Source organism: Lates calcarifer, linkage group LG23 (assembly GCF_001640805.2).
Source record: "Lates calcarifer isolate ASB-BC8 linkage group LG23, TLL_Latcal_v3, whole genome shotgun sequence".
In the NCBI taxonomy this organism is placed as follows: Eukaryota; Metazoa; Chordata; class Actinopteri; family Centropomidae; genus Lates; species Lates calcarifer.
The window spans coordinates 12,473,908-12,495,001 of NC_066855.1; the positions used below are offsets into that span (position 1 = coordinate 12,473,908).

The 21,094-nt window shown below is 40.0% G+C and overlaps 3 protein-coding genes across 3 annotated transcripts in view; 2 read left to right on the forward strand and 1 right to left on the reverse strand.

Annotated features, from left to right (window-relative positions):
* The first annotated feature begins 2,652 nt into the window (after positions 1-2,652).
* Positions 2,653-6,375, forward strand: slc18a3b (solute carrier family 18 member 3b). The gene is given in 2 exon segments (XM_018699210.2): positions 2,653-3,940; positions 3,942-6,375. Coding segments are annotated over 2 exon segments (1,569 nt in total). The 5' UTR covers positions 2,653-3,382; the 3' UTR covers positions 4,953-6,375.
* Position 6,376: 1 nt separating this feature from the next.
* On the forward strand, positions 6,377-17,901 carry LOC108899013 (choline O-acetyltransferase-like). The gene is given in 14 exon segments (XM_051066520.1): positions 6,377-7,360; positions 8,122-8,313; positions 9,042-9,160; positions 10,838-10,891; positions 11,051-11,231; positions 12,702-12,725; positions 12,727-12,880; positions 12,995-13,164; positions 13,241-13,341; positions 13,451-13,804; positions 13,895-14,036; positions 14,267-14,329; positions 14,910-15,047; positions 16,669-17,901. Coding segments are annotated over 14 exon segments (2,004 nt in total). The 5' UTR covers positions 6,377-7,315; the 3' UTR covers positions 16,936-17,901.
* The window catches only part of LOC108899010 (poly(ADP-ribose) glycohydrolase), a 41,884-nt gene continuing 28,971 nt past the window's right edge, over positions 8,182-21,094 (reverse strand). Inside the window, exon 16 of the mRNA XM_018699204.2 lies at positions 8,182-8,327. Within this exon, the coding sequence (XP_018554720.1) occupies positions 8,322-8,327 (6 nt within the window). The 3' untranslated portion in view covers positions 8,182-8,321. The remainder of the gene's footprint in view (positions 8,328-21,094) is intronic.

Genomic DNA, 21,094 nt, shown 5'->3' on the forward strand with positions numbered 1-21,094 from the left:
ACAGCACAAATTATGTCAAAGATGTGACATACAGTATCTCCTGTGGGTTTTTCTCGAAATAATTTTCACAGATTTTTTTGCTGACACTCAGCCAAGTTACTAGAATGAGTTTATAGAGATTATCCATCTCTTTAAAAAAAACTGTAGTGGGCCTGTGGTATAAGACTATAATATAAAAAGTGTTTATCTAATATCTGCTGCTGTGCCAGGCCTCTCTCATTAGTGAAATTGGGCAGTTATTTCCTATGGTGTGTTAATCCTCCTGTTGGTGTATTAACATTGACTTTTTTACATCAAATCATCCACTGAACACACTGGAAACTCCCCTCCACCGCCTGCCGAGACCATCATCCATTCTTTCTGTTTTACATAACAGCAATCATCATAAGTGTTGATATCAACAGACAGAAAGACAGATGTCAGCCCTGTGATAGACTGACGACCTGTCGAGGGTGTCCGCCACCTCGCACCTAATCTCAGCTGGGACTGACTCCAGTCCCCCCCCCCCCCCCCATGACTCTCTGTGGATAGACAGGATCTATCTGAATAAACCCTTAAGTGCCAAAGAGTATAGTATGTTCTGTAGAAATATATTTCCAAAATGAGGAATATGATGTACAGGTAAAACATTTCCCATGAATAAAAGTTTCCAAGCTATTTAGAAAACAGGTCTGTTATTGCTAATGTAAACAAACATGTTATAGCATTAAAAAACAAAACATTATTGATCTATTTATAGACATAGACATTGACTATGTGACTATTTGAGCCACCAGTAATGCATTTTAGCCTACCCACATGTAAAACAAATAGTCCAGAAGCAATCAGACTTAGGAACACCCATCTATAAGAAATGATCACTTTTCCCAGTGTATAGACTGTAAATGCACCTCTGCTCTCTTCTTCTAATACACACTGTCTCTTTGTGGTGTTGGGCTTTGTTGGCCAAAGATGGACTGGCCACTGTTATAGATCAGTGTGTAAACTGAAGTATTGCAACGCTTCCAATTGCTTGTATTTTGGGATGTGTGTGTGTGTGTGTGTGTGTGTGTGTGTGTGTGTGTGTGTGTGTGTGTGTGCGCGCGCTTGTTTGTGCCTTGGTCACATGAGACATATAAGCATTCTTAATCACACAGACTAACTTACTTGGTTGTTGTTTGTTGTTAGAAATAGGGAGTCCCAGTCTTGTGTTTTGAATTTTGATGAGTGCTACACTTAGTTTTACAGTTACATCATGAGGTTCACAGTTGTTATCATTTGCAAGTCTTCACTGCCCTCTACTGGCAAAGGATAGTAACAGAACTTGTTAAGAAATGACTTTTATGACAATGACTTCTATACTTGTTGCTGAAAAAAATGTTTTTTTTACACCATAGTAAAACAATCGATAAGCCCCCTATTTAGCATCTATAAGTACAATACAAATATTTAATATACATACAAACAGTTTATAAAACTACAATGTAGTTGTTCTGTGAGAGGAGTATGTATAAGTGCTTATTTATGTACAGTATTTATCAGCAACTATAAATACTATAAATTCTCACATGAAAACATATTTTATACTTTTTACAACAACTACTGTTTATTGTCATTTATTCTCTGTTTAACCTGCAGCCTTCAGTAAAAGGAAGAGTTTTAGTTGTTGACAAGTACATTAATGAGCGCACATCTCCTTACACCTGCATCATAGTGTGTTATAGTTTTTATGTACTGCTCGTGAACACTAAACTGGGAGACCTGAAATGAAGTCTGGCCAGTTAATCTAATGTAGGAATATACGGTAACTATACGGGACAAAGAGAACAAAAAAGTACTTGAAAAGTGTCTAAGGGCAATTCTACACTCTTAAAGGGCCAAACCAAGCACATTATTTGATTCTAATCATGCATAAAATTCAGTTATTTTAAAACTAGAGGACAGTATTACTCAGATGTTTTTTCATAGATGTTTGCGCGTGCTTATAGATTTTCACCACACGGTGTCGCCAGTGTCTTATGCTGCAGTAAAAAAGGATCTTCACACGGCCCATTAGCATGATTTTATCTAAGAGTATGTAAATAATCTTTAAGTAAAGACACCGTTTTACCAGTGTTGTTATTTACATTTACATATACATTTTAAAGAACAGAAAAAGTGTACGTGAGACGCTGCCCAGGTGTTTCTCGCGTTTGTCCGTGGTGACAGGAGCTGTCCACAGCTGGTGGTGCTGAAATCTCTACAGCTCCTGCAACAGTGGGTCATTTATGAGTTTATGAGGACACCCTCTTTCAAAACCTTATTATAGCTTATTTAACTACATTTTTTAAGCCGTCAATGGATTCACTTGAATGTGTCATTAAGCTTTAACATCCCTAAAAATATTGTATGTTGACAGAGACATGGTACTGACGTTATAATTTTTGTATTTGTTTGTTTGTTTTTAAATTGAAGTCTGTATTTTTATCCCGAAAATGCGTCCCTGATGGTTTATGGATTTGTACATACTGTGTGTTTGGTATTTGTATCTTATCTTGAGATTAATACTGGGCTTACTTTTGCAAAGATTAAAGATCGCAGATATCGCAGTCTATGGGTATATAAGTCAACAAATGACCGTGAAACATTATGTTTTTCCGTAAAAAACCAAAGTCAAGAGTTACACACTGGACATTAGGATTAAGAAAACCTCTTTTTTTTCCCTTCCCCGCTGTTGTAGAAGGGTCGTGATGTGGTGCTCATTGGCTCTTATTGGTTGAAGTGATTGCTGCTATGGTTGGAAATTAACATAAAGGAGGCAAGTGACGAAGGGATCCACTTGGGGGCAAGCTGGTGATGCGTCATAGCTCTTGGTGAAAAGGGGAGACAAAAAAAGGGACTAAAATAGCGCCGAACCTGCGGGTTAATGTGCACCAATGGCCACGAAGTCACTCGTGGTCTCAGAGCTGAGCGCAAAAGTGCCACAGGTGATAGGAGGCATGAACGCGGAGATGAGAGACCTGGAGCGTCCTAGGTGTTGCAAATAAGTAACAAAATCGCTCCAAACAAACTTTTGCCATGTAAGATTAGCGGCCGAAACCTCTGCGCGGTGCAGAAAAATCTTGCGATTTCACCACGTCACTTCTCGGGAGATCATGAAACAGAATCGGATGCGGCTGAGGCGAGGACAAGTTGAGGCAGCTGAAGAAAGCCATCTTCACCGATGAGGCAGCCAAGTTCCTCTGCGCCTCTCCCTTTACGCACAGGCGAGGTGAGGACGGAGAGCATCACATCAATGTAGAGAAAACACCAATGAGACATCCAAGGTGCTGAAAGATCGGCAGCAGACGGGAGAAGCACAACTACAATTTTCAACGGAAAAATATTTTCTTTTCTTTTTTTAAAAAAATAAAATAAGCACACTATGGATGGAGAAGGGGGAACCTCCGGGCTGGCAAAATCAGCCGCCGTAAAACTGTCCGAGATGGGCGAAAGAACCAAGCAGTTAGGCACCGCGATGAGGGATCCTCACCAGCAAAGACGGATCATATTAGTGATTGTTTGCGTGGCTCTCCTGCTGGACAATATGCTCTACATGGTAATCGTGCCAATTATTCCAGACTATCTTGCTGATCTGGAGAGTGAGCAGTCAGAGCACGTCCACGTAGTGATGCACCCCAACACATCAGCCAACAGCACAAGCCAAGACAAAAGCAACAAGAACAATTTAGATATCCAGATAGGAGTACTTTTTGCATCTAAAGCCATCCTGCAGCTGCTAGTTAACCCGCTGTCGGGAACTTTCATAGATCGGGTTGGATATGACATTCCACTTTTAATTGGACTGACTGTTATGTTCTTATCCACATGCATATTTGCTGTTGGGGAGAACTATGCGACGCTCTTTGTGGCCAGAAGTTTGCAGGGTCTGGGGTCTGCTTTCGCGGACACCTCTGGAATCGCGATGATAGCTGACAAATACACCGGAGGAGGCAGAGAGAAGCAGGGCACTCGGCATCGCTCTGGCGTTTATCTCTTTCGGGAGCCTGGTGGCGCCTCCCTTCGGGGGCGTCCTGTACGAGTTCGCGGGCAAGAAAGTGCCCTTCATCGTGCTCGCATGCATTTGCCTGGCGGACGGTTTTCTGTTTCTGACCGTGATCAAGCCGTTCTCCAACAGGACTAGAGAGAACATGCCAGTCGGCACCCCGATATACAGACTCATGATTGACCCGTACATAGCCGTGGTGGCCGGGGCGCTGACAGTGTGCAACATCCCCCTGGCCTTTCTGGAGCCCACCATAGCCAACTGGATGGAGACCACCATGCACTCCTCTCAGTGGGAAATGGGACTCACCTGGCTCCCAGCCTTCTTCCCTCACGTCCTCGGTGTGTACATTACAGTTAAATTAGCAGCGCAGCATCCAAATTTGCAGTGGTTCTACGGAGCTCTAGGTATGGTTATCATAGGAGCGAGCTCCTGCACAGTCCCCGCATGCAAAACTTTTGGACAGCTCATCGCCCCGTTGTGCGGCATTTGCTTTGGCATTGCACTTGTAGACACTGCTCTGCTGCCGACACTTGCGTTTTTAGTTGACGTGCGTCATGTTTCTGTGTATGGTAGTGTTTACGCTATAGCAGATATATCCTACTCTGTTGCATACGCTATGGGTCCTATAGTAGCCGGGCAGATAGTGCACAATCTCGGGTTTGTACAACTTAATCTGGGTATGGGTCTCGTCAATGTGCTTTACGCACCAGCTCTGCTGCTGCTGCGCAACGTGTGCCAAATGAAACCGTCCTACTCAGAGAGAGATAACCTGTTAGAAGAGGCTCCGCAGGGGCTCTACGATACTATTAAAATGGAGGAGAGGAGAGCTAAAAAGAAGGGCTACAGCTCGGCAGGTAACTGCCTGTCAGTAGATGAAAATGGGTTTGACCCATTCGGAGCACAGCGGTCCCTGTCAGAAGAGTCGTCCGGTCCGGAGTACACTTAGACCGGCCACACTCTGACCGCCCACCACCCGAAACATTCCCCTGAAAAGATCTGAGGCGAGGCAGGCTATAATCTAGTGATTTCAACTTTTATGTAAGTACCGATGTGCAATATAAACACCCAGTCACCAAAATCATGATTGTGTGACCCGTTTTCCAAAGTTTTTTTTTTCTTTTTGACTGTGATATTTCATTGTGTCGAACAAGTCTATGTAGCGTTTGTCATGGACGTATAACTGGAGTTTTTGTGAGAGATCTATCAGCTACTGTTGAATTTGTGTGTATCACTGAGTATTGTAAAAAGATATAAATAGATAAATGTGCGTACAAGATTATATGGGACCAACTATAAGCAGCACATTTTCCCCCCTTACACAAAAATAGCCTATATTTTTAGTCTCTGAGGAAACTTTTTTTACTTGCACATCAAAAGGCCTCATTTTCTTGATTTGTTGTTAAAGATTCGTGAATTTTAATTTTTTAACAAGTGGGCCTGTTTGTTATTATTTTTATTTCAGATGGGTTTTATTTTATTTTGTTGTTGTTTGAGATTAAATGTATCATAGTACATGGATTTTGTACATATGTGGATATATGCACAATGTAAATTGTAAAAAAAAAAAAAAAAAAAAAAAAATACGTGGACCTCTAAAAAGTGAGTGTATGTGTGTTTGTGTGCGCGCGCGTGTATGTATGAAAAATTTTGTCAAGACGTAGCCAATGAAGTCAGCCTCCTTAAAATGAACAAATATGTATTCATTTATCAATTGTCGTTTTAATAAATCTCTGTTTGGACCCGTGTGACAGTGGTGACTTCATTCTTATTTCAAGCTTCACGTGAACAAAAACAATATAATGGTGGAACTTTTTTCGTAAGAAATACAATTTAGATGACAAAAGTGATTCAAATTGTTATTTTTGCTCCTGAGGAAGTATTAAAATACCAAAGCTGGGAAAACGAGTTTGTTATGCATGAAATGTGAAAAGTTATTTTTAATTAATGAAAGATTACTCCCCAAAGTTTAATTAAGACAGTTGCTTTCCACAAGTTTCGTTCTCTGACGGTGCAGAAAATAAACACGGACAAAGAGAAGAGAGAGAGGGAGCGCGCATTAGTCGCGATATGAAAACCAAAAATTAGATAAATGAGCAGATCCAAGTGCGCAACAGTTTTAGGAAATTAGACTTGAGCTGCAAAGTAGATTTATTTTCCGGACAAACGCTTCCCATCAGACTGACAAACTCTGCAGACGTAAATGTGAACAGACACAGCATCATACAGTAAACTGTCATCTCTGTCGACTACCACAGGACGCATGAATGACAAACCAAAAAACCTCAGACGCTCAAGCCTTTTTTTATATATCAAAATTAGCATCGGGTGGGGGTGGTGGAGGGGTGGGGTGGGGGTTGGGGTGGGGGGTGCAGCTGTCAGATAATATGTTCCTCGAATAGATTTCGATGGGAGGAGTCTCGTGCCTCAGGGGGGTAGGTAGACGCAAACACCTTCAGCATCTTTTCCAAGGCGCGCTTTAATGTGGAATCACAGCCTTATGGCGCGGCGTGGGGACGGGGGAGCAGTCAAGCGCCGGAACGGACCTTTACTCTAATAATATGGGATTTCACGGCGCGGACGCGGGAAGCAATGTGAACTTATACAGACTTCTCTGACCTCTTTGGGTAGTACACCGATCAGGTAAGGAAACTTTTTTTTTTCTTTCTCTCAAATGGCAACAAATGAGATTTTGTGTTTATTAAAACTTATTACCCAGCACTGAGCCTCTTAACCGCACAGCGAGGAAGATGAGTCGTCTTAAAAACTTTTGTTAAAAATCGCTCTAAAAACGAATTTTAAAGGTTTTCTAATCGTTATTCATTTACTTGTTTTCATTCAGGCCAGTAAAACAGAAATACTATTTAAATAACTATATATATTTTAATTAAACTACCTTTAAAAGGAGAAACTGCATGGAGAAAAAAGTACAACTATTCTTCTTTTATTGGCTTTAATTTGATTTTCTTTAGGAGAAATTACTCTCTTAAGACTGAAATAAAGATCAATTGAGTTTTTAAGATGTATATCTCTTTGCAGCGGTGAACGATGAGGCGCAGCTGGAATTCAAGGACACGCAGCAAATTGCATTAGGCTACAAAATGATGGAGAGTGGAAGCCTGATGGCTCACTTTCACACAGCACTACGTGGCTCCATTTCCCAGTAGGCCTAATTTTATTGACTTGCGTTTTTTTCCCCCTTGCTCTCCTTTTATCCAATGTCTTAACATGCTTCGCGCAGAGAGGACTGAACTCGAACCACCTCTGGAGGGTTTCCACATTATTTTCCCTTGAGTGGACGGGAATGCAAAGATGCCAATCTTGGAGAAAGAGACGGCCAGAGACCGAGACAGCCAAGTATGAAAACATGTCATTGTTTCTACAGTCAAACTGTTTTTCCTTACACCAGCATTCATTCCGTATCTTCCAAATTATATAAGTTTTCGCGCTGAGCGCTGTCGCTGTCCATGGTGCTGAAGTTGGCAGACTAACGATGCTGGATTTCAGCACAAGGGACAGCGCCAGCTTCACTTACGTTAATTGACCACTAGGGGCGAGAACTGTACAGCTGGCTTTTTCAAAACCTTTACCCAAACACTAATATAGGACATTTCTTTTTCTGTGAAGTCGTTTAATCAGCACTGAACCATGTTTTGTTGTTTAGTTTTTTTGTTCAGGTTTTTTTTTTTTTTTTTGTCTTTCCAGGGCAACATTTTATGTCTTTGCAAAAATAGTCAAGAGATTTCTACACAGTCCCCACTTCCAAGAAATCACAGCTACAACTTATTTTTAAATTCTAATGCACTGGTCAATATTAACGTCTTGGGTTAACAACAGTATCTAGTTTATGCAAATTATCAAACATCAGACAGAAAGTATAATCAATCTGCATTTTCCATCCTTAAAACACAAAGTGTTCTCAAGTCCCACAAGGCTGTGGAATTTATTCTCAAATAAGCCTCGAGGCATTTAAGATGAATTATTAACTTGGGTTCTAGTGATAAAAGCATAAAGAAAAGATGTGTGGGAATTACCTCTTCATCAAAAGACTCAATAGCTGCTGTCCTTTCCTTACTTGTATGACTATTTAGACCAGTCTGTTGTTTTTATGGCACCAGGTGTTGCCAAAGGTCCCTGTGCCCCCACTGAAACAAACCCTTGACACGTACTTGAAGTGTGTCCAGTACCTGGTAAAGGAGGAGCAGTTTAAGAAAACAAAGGCCATCGTGGAGAAGTTTGGGGCTCCTGGAGGCGTCGGAGAGGTTCTCCAGAAGAAGCTTTTGGAGAGGAGGGACAAGACGACCAACTGGGTAAACTCTCAGATCTACAAGATAAAAAAAACAAAAACAAAAAAAAAACACACAGATGAATGACCTGAACAAGGCAGGAAAAAGAACAAGTCTTACTCTGCTCCCTCCCCCCATATCAATCCAGATTTTTGGTTTTACTAGTCTTTAAGAGTAGTTTTATATTTTTCTGATTCATCAAACATTCACTTGGAAAACTCCAAGGAAACTCAATCCAAATTATTGAATTTGACCTTTTGCAGTGCAGTACATGTTATCAGAATAAGCTATGATTGTGTTTTTCTGTAATAATCAGGTATCGAACACTGCACTTACTTGAACACTCAATTTAGTCTGAAAATAAAATAAAACAGTCTCAGATTTTGTCTACCTACATGATAAAACTCATAAAATAATATATAGCCCCTTCATATAAGCTGAAAATAGTTAAATGCCTGGTGATAAAGATTTATCAAAGCCTCTGTTCATCCTTTGTTGCTTCAATCTCTCCTCCTGAGTCTGGGTGATCGGTCAGTCCACAACTCATCCAGCTCAGTGAAATCTATCACGCTCCCACTCTCACACTGACGCTCTCTCCCACTCTCCTTCTCATCTGGCAGTGATACACTGTAATGGTTTTTTTTTTTTTTTACTCCAGTGCTCACAGGTCTCAACTCTGAAAGTAATAACTTGAGTCCAGAACGTTTAACGAAGCAACATTTCTCAAAAAGAGCCCCTGTGTTTTTATTTAGGTCTATGACTACTGGTTGGAGGAAATGTACTTGAACAACAGGTTGGCCCTACCAGTCAACTCCAGTCCTGTCATGGTGTTTCCTAAGCAGACGTTCAGAGATCATAAAGATGCCCTCAGGTATGTGCTTGACATTGGCTTCTGCTGTTTTTCAGACTATACAATGTTTGCATGTGACAAGCTTTTTAACTTTATCTACCCTCTTTCGTTAGCTGTGCCACACCAGAAGCACTGATTCAGACAGAAACTGCTATTTTGCAAGAACAGAATCAAGTGTAGATCAATGAAAGGAACAATTAAAAGGAAAACATTGTTTCAAACCCAAAAAAAAAATCAGCTACTGAAAAGTTAGACACGTGTGTAAGGCAGTATGAAAAATATGTATCTGCAAAAGAACTGCAGAAAATATTCCAGCCCTGTAAACTACAGAGGTCAATGTCAGGATTTGGAACAAGTGAGTTGATCAGAGTGAAAGAGCTTCTTTACTCCTTTAATGGTCACACAGGGAAAGACATATATTCCGCTTGTGGAAGCTGCTGCAACTGAATAAACCAGAATACAATGAGTGCAACAATTATTTTTCATTAACAATTAATCTCATGATTATGTATAAGTTGCTTGTAATTTTCTAACCAATGATCCAAAACCCTAAAATACACATTAGACAAACAAAAGAATTCACAACTGAAAAAGCTAGAACTTCTTTGCTTCAAAATTTACTTGAATGAGCTGATGGAAAATGGTTGCATTTTCTCTTGACTGACTAATTGTTTCAGCCCTGCTGTAAACTGTCTTTCTCTATCTGTTACTCTGCAGCCACTGCATTTAAGACCCACAAACTGAGCTGGTTACAGCACATTATCTGATAGACGTCAAGCAATTCTAAATTCTAAACAGAGGTGCATAAATGCACCATATTTTACCATAAAAAGAGTAAATCACATCAGATTTCTTGAATCTATCTTAAGGCCTTTTGAAGTTTGGAAGTTGGTTTGTAAATTTGTTGTGCCCTCCTGGTTCTATAAGGGACTGTGAAGTGAAAAAAACAGACACAGGATAGCAAGGTTAACGAGACTGAATAATGCACAACCATCCCTAACAATGCTAAATATACATATCATTCAGCTCTGCAACCGCTGACAGCGTTTATGTTCTTCTCAGCAGACACAGACTCAGATTAAGATCTGAATTACAGACATGGAGGGAATCACTGGCGTTATCTCTTGGCCAAATCTCTGCCCATTATTAAATGAGCTGTGGTCAACCAGACATTACACCAGTCCGTCCGGCCCTATAACTCAACATTAGCTTTTGTCAGCTCGTGCTGCACTAACTGAATATTTCCAGAGCTCCACAAGCAGCTGGTAATCTACTGACACGGCCACTTATTAGATTGGGAGTGACAGGGCCAAGCTCTCCGCAGAGACTGCTAGTCAGGCCTCATTTCGGGGTGTGGTGCGCTGCGGCTGCCTCCTCTGTATTGATCTAGTTTTGAACGTAATAACAACAAAACAAATGACATACAACATAAGACCTGACAGGGCTCTGCGTTTTCCCTATTTGCCCACACCGCCCACTCACACATACAGACTGCCTCTCTCTCACAAACACAGATAAACACACACAGCTCGCTCACTGTATCCTAGTAATTTACCATAATGTGATTACTGTTGGTCCTTTGAGAGATGAGAGCAGATCTAATTATCATCACTGGCCAGTCTGCTGTTTATGTTCAGTGTTTTACAGCAAACCTTGTGCCCTGTTTTCTTTCAATTTCACCCTTTTCATTCTTTTAAGATTTGCAGCTCGTCTCATCAGAGGAGTGTTGGAGTATAAAGGACTTATTGATGAGTAAGTTTAACCTTTAATAGATAACCTGTCACCCTGTGACAGGGTCCTACATCTCGTCTACCTTACCTAAGTTAGTGAATTTAAGATGAATATAAAATAAAGTATAACGATGAAGCCAGAGTCCTCAGAGGTAATCTGATGTGTGATAATGTCTCTCAGGCGAGCACTGCCAGTGGAGTTCGCTCGAGGCCAGTTAGCTGGAACCCCTCTGTGCATGGAGCAGTACTACCGCCTCTTCACCTCCTACCGCTACCCGGGTCTAAAGACAGACACGCTGAAGGTCCAGACAAATGCAGCCTCGTCAGCGCCAGAGCACATTATTGTGGCATGCAAGAACCAGGTCAGGACGCACTCAGTCTCACTTCTAACTGAAGACAGTGCCCTGTTCATTTGAGAGAAAATATAAGTAAATGTAAGGATGTTCTAATACAAATTCAGTTTCTCAATAGATGCTGAAAGCAGAGCGAATTGTCAGTACATCATATCAGACATGGGCTATTTTTTTGCTTTAAATTCCTTTTTCTTATCGCTGATCATGTGGTAAATATTTCATCTCATGCAGCGACACTGGCCTCTAGTTCCTAATCCTTCATCTAATTGCAACGTATATCTAAACATCTAAATGATTTACATAAAATATATAATTATCTGTTCTATCAGTTGTGCCATATTTAAATACAATTACAGATATCATAGGAACATGATCATTTGTATGAAAAAGTCAAAATCCTCCACCCTCTTTGACCTAATCGGTCCTGAATGAGTTTGTTTTCCAGTAACAGGCAGTTAGAAAATTGTAGGACATTACATTAATAAAACCTTCTTTTCTCAAAAGAGGATAAGCTTTCCTACATGAAATCCATCTTATGGACTATAAGTATAAACTGCTTAAGGTTGCACATTAACCCCCACAGGTGACATTTTACCCAGTTATCACAGTACATACAATATGACTTCTATTGCAACTGTTAGTGGGTAAAGTCAGACAAGGGATATTTAGGGATGTTAAAGAGTCTATTTGAATATCTAAACTGCTCAGAATTATTTCCATATTAAGCTGTATAGAAATCCACAGAATGGAACCACTGACAACAACATTAATCTTTGGGGCCTAACTGATCAGGAAGTGGAAGACAGAAAGTGTTGCAGCAGACACTATTGAATGGTCATGTTTATATCTCATCTTTCTTCCAGGGCCAAAGTGACTCTTCACTAGAGCAGCAGGTGCAGCCAGTCGTCTCTCATTTTCCCAACAAGACTTCCCAGTCTCAACTGTCATTTTAACTGGAGAGATGTTTTCCAAATTTTTTTATTTTCCAATAATGCAATGCCACAACACATGACTCATCTCACACCTAAGGGATTAGTAAATTTCTTAAATGGTTATAGATGCTAAATTGGCATTTTGTGTAATCAGGCTGCACATAAATGGATTGCGCCTTTAAATTACAGTTGAACGGGGCACAGTGGGTGCTCTCACCTGGAAATGGTTCTCGGTAAAATCAATCTGTGACACATAAGGGCCTGTCCCTATGGAGCTACAGGCAGTTAACTAAATTACTGCTGATTGAATCTGCCACTTCTCTCAGAGCTTCCTTGAATAGCATCTTTAACTGATCACATCAGAGGAGCCATATTTTCAGGAGAACTTGGTCATTTTTAGTCCATGCCATTGCTACTAGAATCCTGTTTACCTTAGCTACAAAAATATTGTCCCACAATAACAATATGTGGGAGCAGCTATGATTATGTATCTTTCAGGTGACACAGTGCATGATGGAAACATTCTGTAATCTGTTTTTCTCACTAGTTTTTCGTGTTGGATGTAGTCGCAACACAGCAAGCAGCTCAACGAGATGGAGATCTTAACCCAACTGGAGAAGATCATGAAAATGGCAGAGAACGCTGAAGAGAGACTCCCTCCTTTTGGCATCCTGACATCTGATGGGAGAACAGAATGGGCACAAGCTAGAGATGTACTAACAAAAGGTCTAAGCCCAAACATGTCATTTATGATCATTTTCAGAAGTCTCGATCAACCATAAACCATCTTTAAGAGGATAATCCAGAACATACTTCATACTGCTTCTTTCTTCCATCCAGATCAAACCAACAGGGACTCTCTAGCCCTGATTGAGAGCTGTGTGTGTGTGGTGTGTCTGGATGAACCCAGTAGCCTGGTGCCCAGTGATACCAACAGGGCCCTGCTGATGCTGCACGGTGGTGGCCATGAGAAGAATGGGGCAAACCGCTGGTATGATAAATCAATGCAGGTAGGACCCTGTTCAAGGTAAATCAGTCCTCCACAAATTAAGAGTTTGCTCCATTCATTAATCCAGTTTCTCTCAGTTTGTCATAGGAATGAACGGGATATGTGGGGTCGTGTGCGAACATTCACCATTCGAGGGAATAGTTCTAGTGCAGTGCTCTGAATTCCTTATGAAATATATGTAAGCTGACCTGTTACAGCAATATACAACCATATGCTGAATACTTCTATCTCAATGAATTCTGCTGAGGATAAAATGTAGGAGACATAAGTGTTGTTGTTCTAAACAGAACAGGGAGTCCTTCCAAGATAGTGAAGGCATCCAGCATCAGAGAGCTCCCCCCTCCAAGAAGACTGCTCTGGAAATGCAACCCGCAAATCCAGGGACTTTTAGCAGCATCTGGAGACAGACTCCAGAGGCAAGACTTACACAAACAAACTAACACAGAACCACATCCTCAAATAATGCAAAGTCTTTCCAGTGACATAAGGTCCCATATCTTTTGTGCTTTCTCCTTCAGGCTGGTGAATAATCTTGACATGGATGTTTTCAAGTTCAAAGCTTATGGAAAAGAATTCATCAAAAAGCAGAAGATGAGTCCAGATGCGTTTATACAAGTTGCCTTACAACTTGCATTTTACAAGTAAAGAGCATTCATTACATCCATATTCCAGTTTTCTAAAAGATCGGTACTGTGCCCTTTCCGATATGCTGATGTCTGTCATGTACTCAGATGCAATGGAAGGCTCGTGTCCACGTATGAGAGTGCGTCCATCAGGCGTTTCCAACAAGGTCGGGTGGATAACATTCGCTCTGCCACCCCTGAGGCCCTGGCCTTCGTGAAGTCCATGACAGATGAGAGGGCCACTTTCACCGTGAGTCATTTTTCTCACTTTGACCCCAATTACTGCGTAACTCCCATATTACTGTTCATTACACCTGCTTAAATGAAACAGGTGTGACCAGCCACCTTGGCATGCCAAAGCCAGTCTCCCCATTCAAACAGATGATCTCCAAATGACATGACAAATTGAATTTACTGGATGTACAAAGTGAAAAAAGCCATGTGTTAGGTTCATTCTCCGATTATTTACTTCTCCAACAGGACTCCGAAAAAACGAAACGACTGAGGGATGCGATTAATGCCCAGACAAATTATACTATTGCAGTAAGTATTTTAAACCAGTTTTCAATATATTAATGTCACAGCCAAAATTGAAATGTATAATCTTACCAACAAAACATGATGTTACCATGGTGATCCCTCCAAAATTTATCACCTGCTCCCTGAAGAATAGTTCAAGTTGGAATATGCAATTGCTAGCTTTCCTGCCAAGTGAATCTGCCCTATTAATATGAAGCTACGAGGAAGCTAAAAAGAGACAGCTAGCTTAGCTTAGTACAAAAACCAGAAGCAGGGGGAATCAGCTAGCCTAGCTCTGTCTAAAGGGGGAAAAAAAGAAAACCACCCATTTACTAGCACCTTTAAAGCTCACTAAAAAAAAAAACAAGTAAAACGACAATTTGCTTTATATAGAAGGTTGGAGGAACAGAGCTATTGTTAAAAATGCTTGTGGTCCAACTTTAACTCAAGTAGTTCAAGTGGTTGAACGTCTACAGTTTATAATATGATGTAACTGTGTGCTGTGTACCAAACAAGGACTGGACCCATGAAGCCCATCCTTGCTCATATAGGGACTCTAATTGAAAAGACTTCATTAGCAATGAGCAAAAAAAATGTCTTCCAGGCTATTACAGGAATGGCAATAGACAATCATCTCCTTGGGCTTCTGAAGATCTCAAAGGAGCTCAACATGGAGAAGCCAGAGATCTTCTGTGATGAGACGTATCTGACCAGTAACCAGTTCATCCTCTCTACCAGTCAGGTAACATGCAATCCCATTTTTAACATTTTCTTGCTTTAAATAATTTCTTTGAATTCCATGTTCATGCTTGACGACAGAGAGGAAGTACAGTATATGTACACGTGCCTCCTGAACCCTGACTCATCAAATTCCTCATACAGAGGAGATACTGTCCAGAAAAAACTGCTGCTGATAATATTTTGCTACTTTACATATCATCCATTCAAATTCCTTCCTCTTGTGAGCAGAGGTACAGTGTTCAGTTACTGCAACAGAAATAGATAAACATGTACCAGTTAGGATTCCTACTTAGGCCTGATAAGCCTGGGAAATTTGAGTTCCTCTGCCTCTTCAATACCTGGCCATAAATTGCAAAATGGTGGAGTCATTAGGTTCTCCTAAAAGGCTACACTGACTTTTAAACTATTTTAATTGTACCTTTCCAGGAAGATAACCTGACTGCCACCTGAAATCAAGCCTGCTAATGTTGAATTTTCTGCAAAATTCAACACAGTCATTGTGTATAATTCAAGGTGAGAAAACACAACCTAACCTAACTTGTGTGTAGCCATGAAACCAAGTGAAGGTGGCTGAGGGGGAGGTCTCTTTCTTTCTCTCTCTCAAAAAAAAAAAAAAAAAAAAAAAAAAAAGAGTCCCTGAACTCTACTGTAGTCATTTAAACAGGCACTGGGATGGCAGATAGCAAAACAACAAAATTGTATAAAATGCTCAAGACTAATTAAAAATATTCAATTCATGCTGGTGTTCAGGATCCTCACTGAGTGGTCTGTGCTAGTCTTTACTTGGAAACCCTGACAGACTCATCCATTGTGCTTGAGTTTATTCACCAAGATTATCTCTGTATTTAGTTGTAGCTTGTACTACTTGAACCCTTACATACACTCTCCTAACTATACGTTCAGAGGAGCTGTTATTCAACTGACTGAATGGTGCTTGTACAAGTACATGACATGACTACAGGATGATTTTTCAACTTTGGAATTCTTTTCCATTTCTAGCTAATCAAAGAGCATCTGCTGTTTATACTCAGCAGTAACTTGTCAAGTTCACAATGTTGATGTGTAATCATTAGTAATCATGACATTTTGAACAAAATGAATGCATTTTGTGACTCTCCATCACCAGTTAATGTTCCTCAAAAGTGATCAAACCCACGCTGTGTTCACTGAAACGTTGTTATAATATTCTGTCAGTGAGCTCTTTTCTTGAAGTGACGCACTATTTGCAAAAACTCATCTATGAAAAACAATATATTGCAGTCTTCCTAGCACGAAGTCTTAAAGATGTCAAAGTAAAAGCTCTAAAAACACTATGATTATTTACACCAGGTCAAAGATTCCATCTCTGCAAATGTTGAAAAATAATTTGGGTCATTTATCAAGCAAAAATGCCAACTATTTACTAGTTCCAACTTGTCAAATGTTAGATTTTGTTGCTTTATATAATTATAAATGAAATATCTTTCTACTGCTGGTCGGACAAAATAAGCTATCTGAAGAGCTTGTGAGGAGTATTCTTCCCTCATTTCTGGCAGTTTACAGACTGATTACCCATCTGATTAACTACTCTTTCCCTTGAATAGCTACCTGGTCTAATCCAGGCTGTGTCCTCCTGTCTCCAGGTTCCAACCACAGTGGAAATGTTCTGTTGCTACGGCCCGGTGGTGCCCAATGGCTACGGCGCCTGTTACAACCCACAGTCAGATCACATCATCTTCTGCGTGTCTAGTTTCTGGGAGAACACAGAGACGAGCTCAGCCGTTTTCGTCAAAGCGCTGAATGAGGGCCTTCTGGAAATCAGGGACCTGTGCAATAGAAGCAGCACACTGGCTACCAAACCGGCTGGTAGTAGCCAGGAAGCTGGCCAGCCTCATAAATCAGGGAAGTAAGCCATACCGAGAGAGCACGCCCACTCAGCTGCTCCTCTCAACACTCTTAGACTTAGATTTTAGCTTTAGACTCAGTAGTCGAGACTCCTTCATGTGTCTTTGTTGTCTGTGCAATAGTGCTCCCTTCACAACAAAATGCAAAGCCTTAAAAGTTCATATATAGTATGTAAATATTGAAAAATGTGAACAAAAACTGGAAAACAAGTTCTCTTGGATATGCATAGACATCAGAGTGATCTTAGGTCCAACACTGACCCCGCTTGAATCGGTAGACTGAGAATAAATGGTCTGCTGCCTTTAGGAAACTGAAGCCATGTCTGCTTTGTAGCACTGATGTGAGGGGAAATTCCTCTATCAGAGAGTAAATAAAGTGAGTTCATATCTCACACAGAGTAGTAATGTAATAGACGTGACAGGATTATATATATTTAAAAAATCCTATAGTACATTCTGTGTATTTAAATGACATGTAACAATCATGACATCCTGTAAATGTGATCTTGCCAACCTGTTTCACTTTGTGTCTGCCATTATGTTAATAACAAATTGGATCAGCTGTACTTTCAGATCAATTTTAATATTTAGATTTTTTTTTAAAATCCTAATCCAGTTGCCAAAGAGGTTGTGCATTATGTGAAGTCTGTCTGATGAGGCACTTTAAGATATTTATATAAAGATATGAGAGAATAACTGAAAACATAGAGCACTGGTTATAAATAATGTGTGTAGAGGGAAAACATGTCATATGGTTTTAGTGGCACATTTGAAGTTGTTTAGATGTACTCTATGTATGTGTTCTATGTTATAGCAATAGTTAACTAGTGCAAAGTGTCTATATGTTCTGTATTATAGCAATATTAAATATTTGTAAAATGTAGTGATCAGAGCTACTTTATAAGCAAGATACAGTCCAGTGGTGACTAGGTGAGGCAAACCACTGTGTTCGTGTGTGTGTGTGTGTGTGTGTGTGTGGTGTGTGTGTGGTGTGTGTGTGTGTGTGTGTGTGTGCTTTTTATTTGACTTAGAGGTAGAATGAGGGAAGTGATGTATTGTTGTACTGATAGGACCTTTGTGCAATAACATAATAGCAGGTGAAGTGAGGGTATATGTGCAGTTTATTAAATCAATTCATTAGATGCATGGAGCTTATGTAATATAAAATTAACTATGGTGGCTATTTTTTGATATTCTGAAATATTGGAATAACATCTACATCATGCATGCTGTTTAGGTCAAAAATGTCCATTCAAAGTGTTCTGTGACTTGGATACCTCTGCAAACGTACAGTATGTTGTGGGTCTTGTTTCAGTCTGTGGTGGTTAATGTTAGAGCAAGTTGAATCATTGGTCTTTAGCAATTAAAATGTGAGGATATTTGTTGTCCTGTAACACTGTATGCTTTTAATGCATCTGTGTATCATCAGCCAAAGTGAATGTGAACCATAAAGATGGTTTCAAAATCCACATCAAGAAGACACACATGCATGTTTATTCTTATATACTAAATGTATTTTTATATGTCCATGTGAAGAGCTTATAAAATGATATAGTGAAATATTATTAAAGTGAATACATTAGTAACAAAAATGCCTTAAAATAAAGTGATGCAAACTGTTTTCCATTGTTCCTGACAGATGTAACACTCTATAAATGTTGAATGTTTTACCTCTGATGTTAATTTTAAAAATTGCTGTCTAATCTGACTGACACATGTGAAAGAATGTAATATTCGTCTTTTTTCCCCTTTGTCCTGTTCATAAAAAGTGACTAATAACCCATGTGAGTAAATGTGTTATATCTATTGTTCCATGCCATAGTATTGATGTAGGCTGATAAATTAATGTTACACTCATCCGTGATACATATTTTTGTGAATGGCAACTAATGTGTAACACATCACTTACAGGGAGAACATAATGTTTTATTAAGTCGTGTAATATTCGATGAATGTTCAGTGGAAACTCATATTTATTTTTTTAGGTTACAACAATATTTTGTTGATAGAAGACAATGTCAATTTAAGCTGGAATAAAACTGTTGTGTGGCTAAAGATGATATTTGATTCCAAAAATAAAATGGATTTCAAACTATTACCTCTAGTATTGTCAGTTTTTTCTTAAAATTGAAGCAACATCCATATATATATATATATATATATTTTTTATAAATATATGATTCTCCAGTTAGTTTGGTGGTATAGTTCAGTATAATGACTGGATTTGGTTGGCTGGTGGGCACTCAGAGCTTTAATAAAAACAGAACATATCAGAAATGCTCTACCAACTCTAGAAACAAACCCACAGACCAATTTAAATGCAGACAACACCTTACACCTTACTTTGTATGTACTCATTTGTCACTGTTTCACCTACACTACATACTCTAAATCTGGTTAGAATTAGTGCTATTACTGTCTGTTTTGGGTAATGTCACAACCTGGAGAAAAAAAATGTACTCAAATTAATTTCTGTCTCCAAACACAATACTAACCTAACATTGTTGTAAAGTAAACCCTAACCATGATGTACCCAAGTATAACTGTAATTAGAGAAACAACTGGATTCCTCTGCATGGGGCGTTGCAGCATGGTTGCTTCACTAACACACTCCCAACAGATGGCCTTGTTTCACTGGCATCTGATAAGGTCTTCGGGGAGAGACCCAAATTTAATTCTCCATTGGTTAAACCACTGAACCAGGTCGACCAAGTGCCCAAAAAACATTAAACATTTAGTCAAGCTTCCATGAACTGGTCCAATTAAATTTTCTCATACCATACTACCATTTCTGTTGTCACAATGATCACAAGGTGAAGATTGTGCCCTTGAAAGCATTTAATTGGCTAACACAAGGCCTTGCCAGATGATGTCACATTGCGTTGTTTTACAACAGTTTTGCCTGCATTGTTTTGCCAGAGCTACAGTCAAACTAATTTTTCACACAGGGCTACTGTCAGTCGTAACACAGCTTTAGAATTGCAGACAGATTTTGCCTATTTGACTGTATTACAGAGTCCATGCTAACAAACTGACAGAGAATATAGATATCAATTCTCCCACTGAGTAATGTCACTCGAACTCACTGCCATGCAATATGATTATACAGATCAACAAACTTAAACGCTTCACTGTTTATCCAGGCTGAATTTGGGTATTGAAGACCACTGTGAGGAAAACATCTCACACTGCTGTGCAAGTCACCTCACAGGTCTAATGCTGGCTGTCCTGCCATGAGTCTATCGACAGAACATTAAGCTGGGACATCTAAAGCCAGTGCTAGAGGCGAACGCTGCGCAAGGAGCAGCCAGTGACAAGCCTTGGCGTTGAGATCAATGGCGGAAGCCCACCTGGAGATGGATGATGTGAGAACATTACCACTAATAAGAGTCTGCCACGCTGCAGACGGAGACAGAGCTTACCTGCTGGCTGCTATCGACTGGGGAGTGGAGCAGAGCTGTCTGTCCACATTCCCTCCTGCCTGCTTAGGGGCCTGCTAGAATCCAAAGAAATGAAAGGGCCACTGAGGCTGGGTTCTACCTCAACTGAGAATGGTAAAAGCAAAGCAGGGGCAGTGTCTTTGAAAGCTAACTCTCATATACAGAAACTTTCCCTCGGTGGATAGAAAAAAAGTCTAGCTCTCTGTCCTTAAACCTGACCAGTGGACATGCTCCAAACCCATGAGCACATAAGCTCTCACAAATCATGTGCTGTAATCACTAATCACCATGTAGTCATAATGACCCTCTGTAATTGAACACGTGCACATGAATCAAAAATAACACCTGCAAGATTACAACGTGGCTCCATTCAACAGCCAATTAGTTACACTGAACCTGTCATCCAAACGTGTCTGGCACACTATTAATATATTAGGTAGAAGCCACAAATGCAATGATGCAGCCATCTTTGAAAATGAAACTGAGGTTGACATTTTCCTTCCAAAATGGAACAGGGAAAAAAAAAGTCCCATTGTCTTGTGTTTCAAATATTGACATTTAAGAGGAAAAAACATAGTACTGCTGCCATCCTTAAAATCTTTCAATTAAGGGTGAGTCTATATATTATAGCTGTCTGTTTTCACTCACAAAGGAATTTTGATAATGGCCATTCTGGCATTTATGAGCGAACTGCTCCCAGGGCAGAAGCTACATTTACACACCAT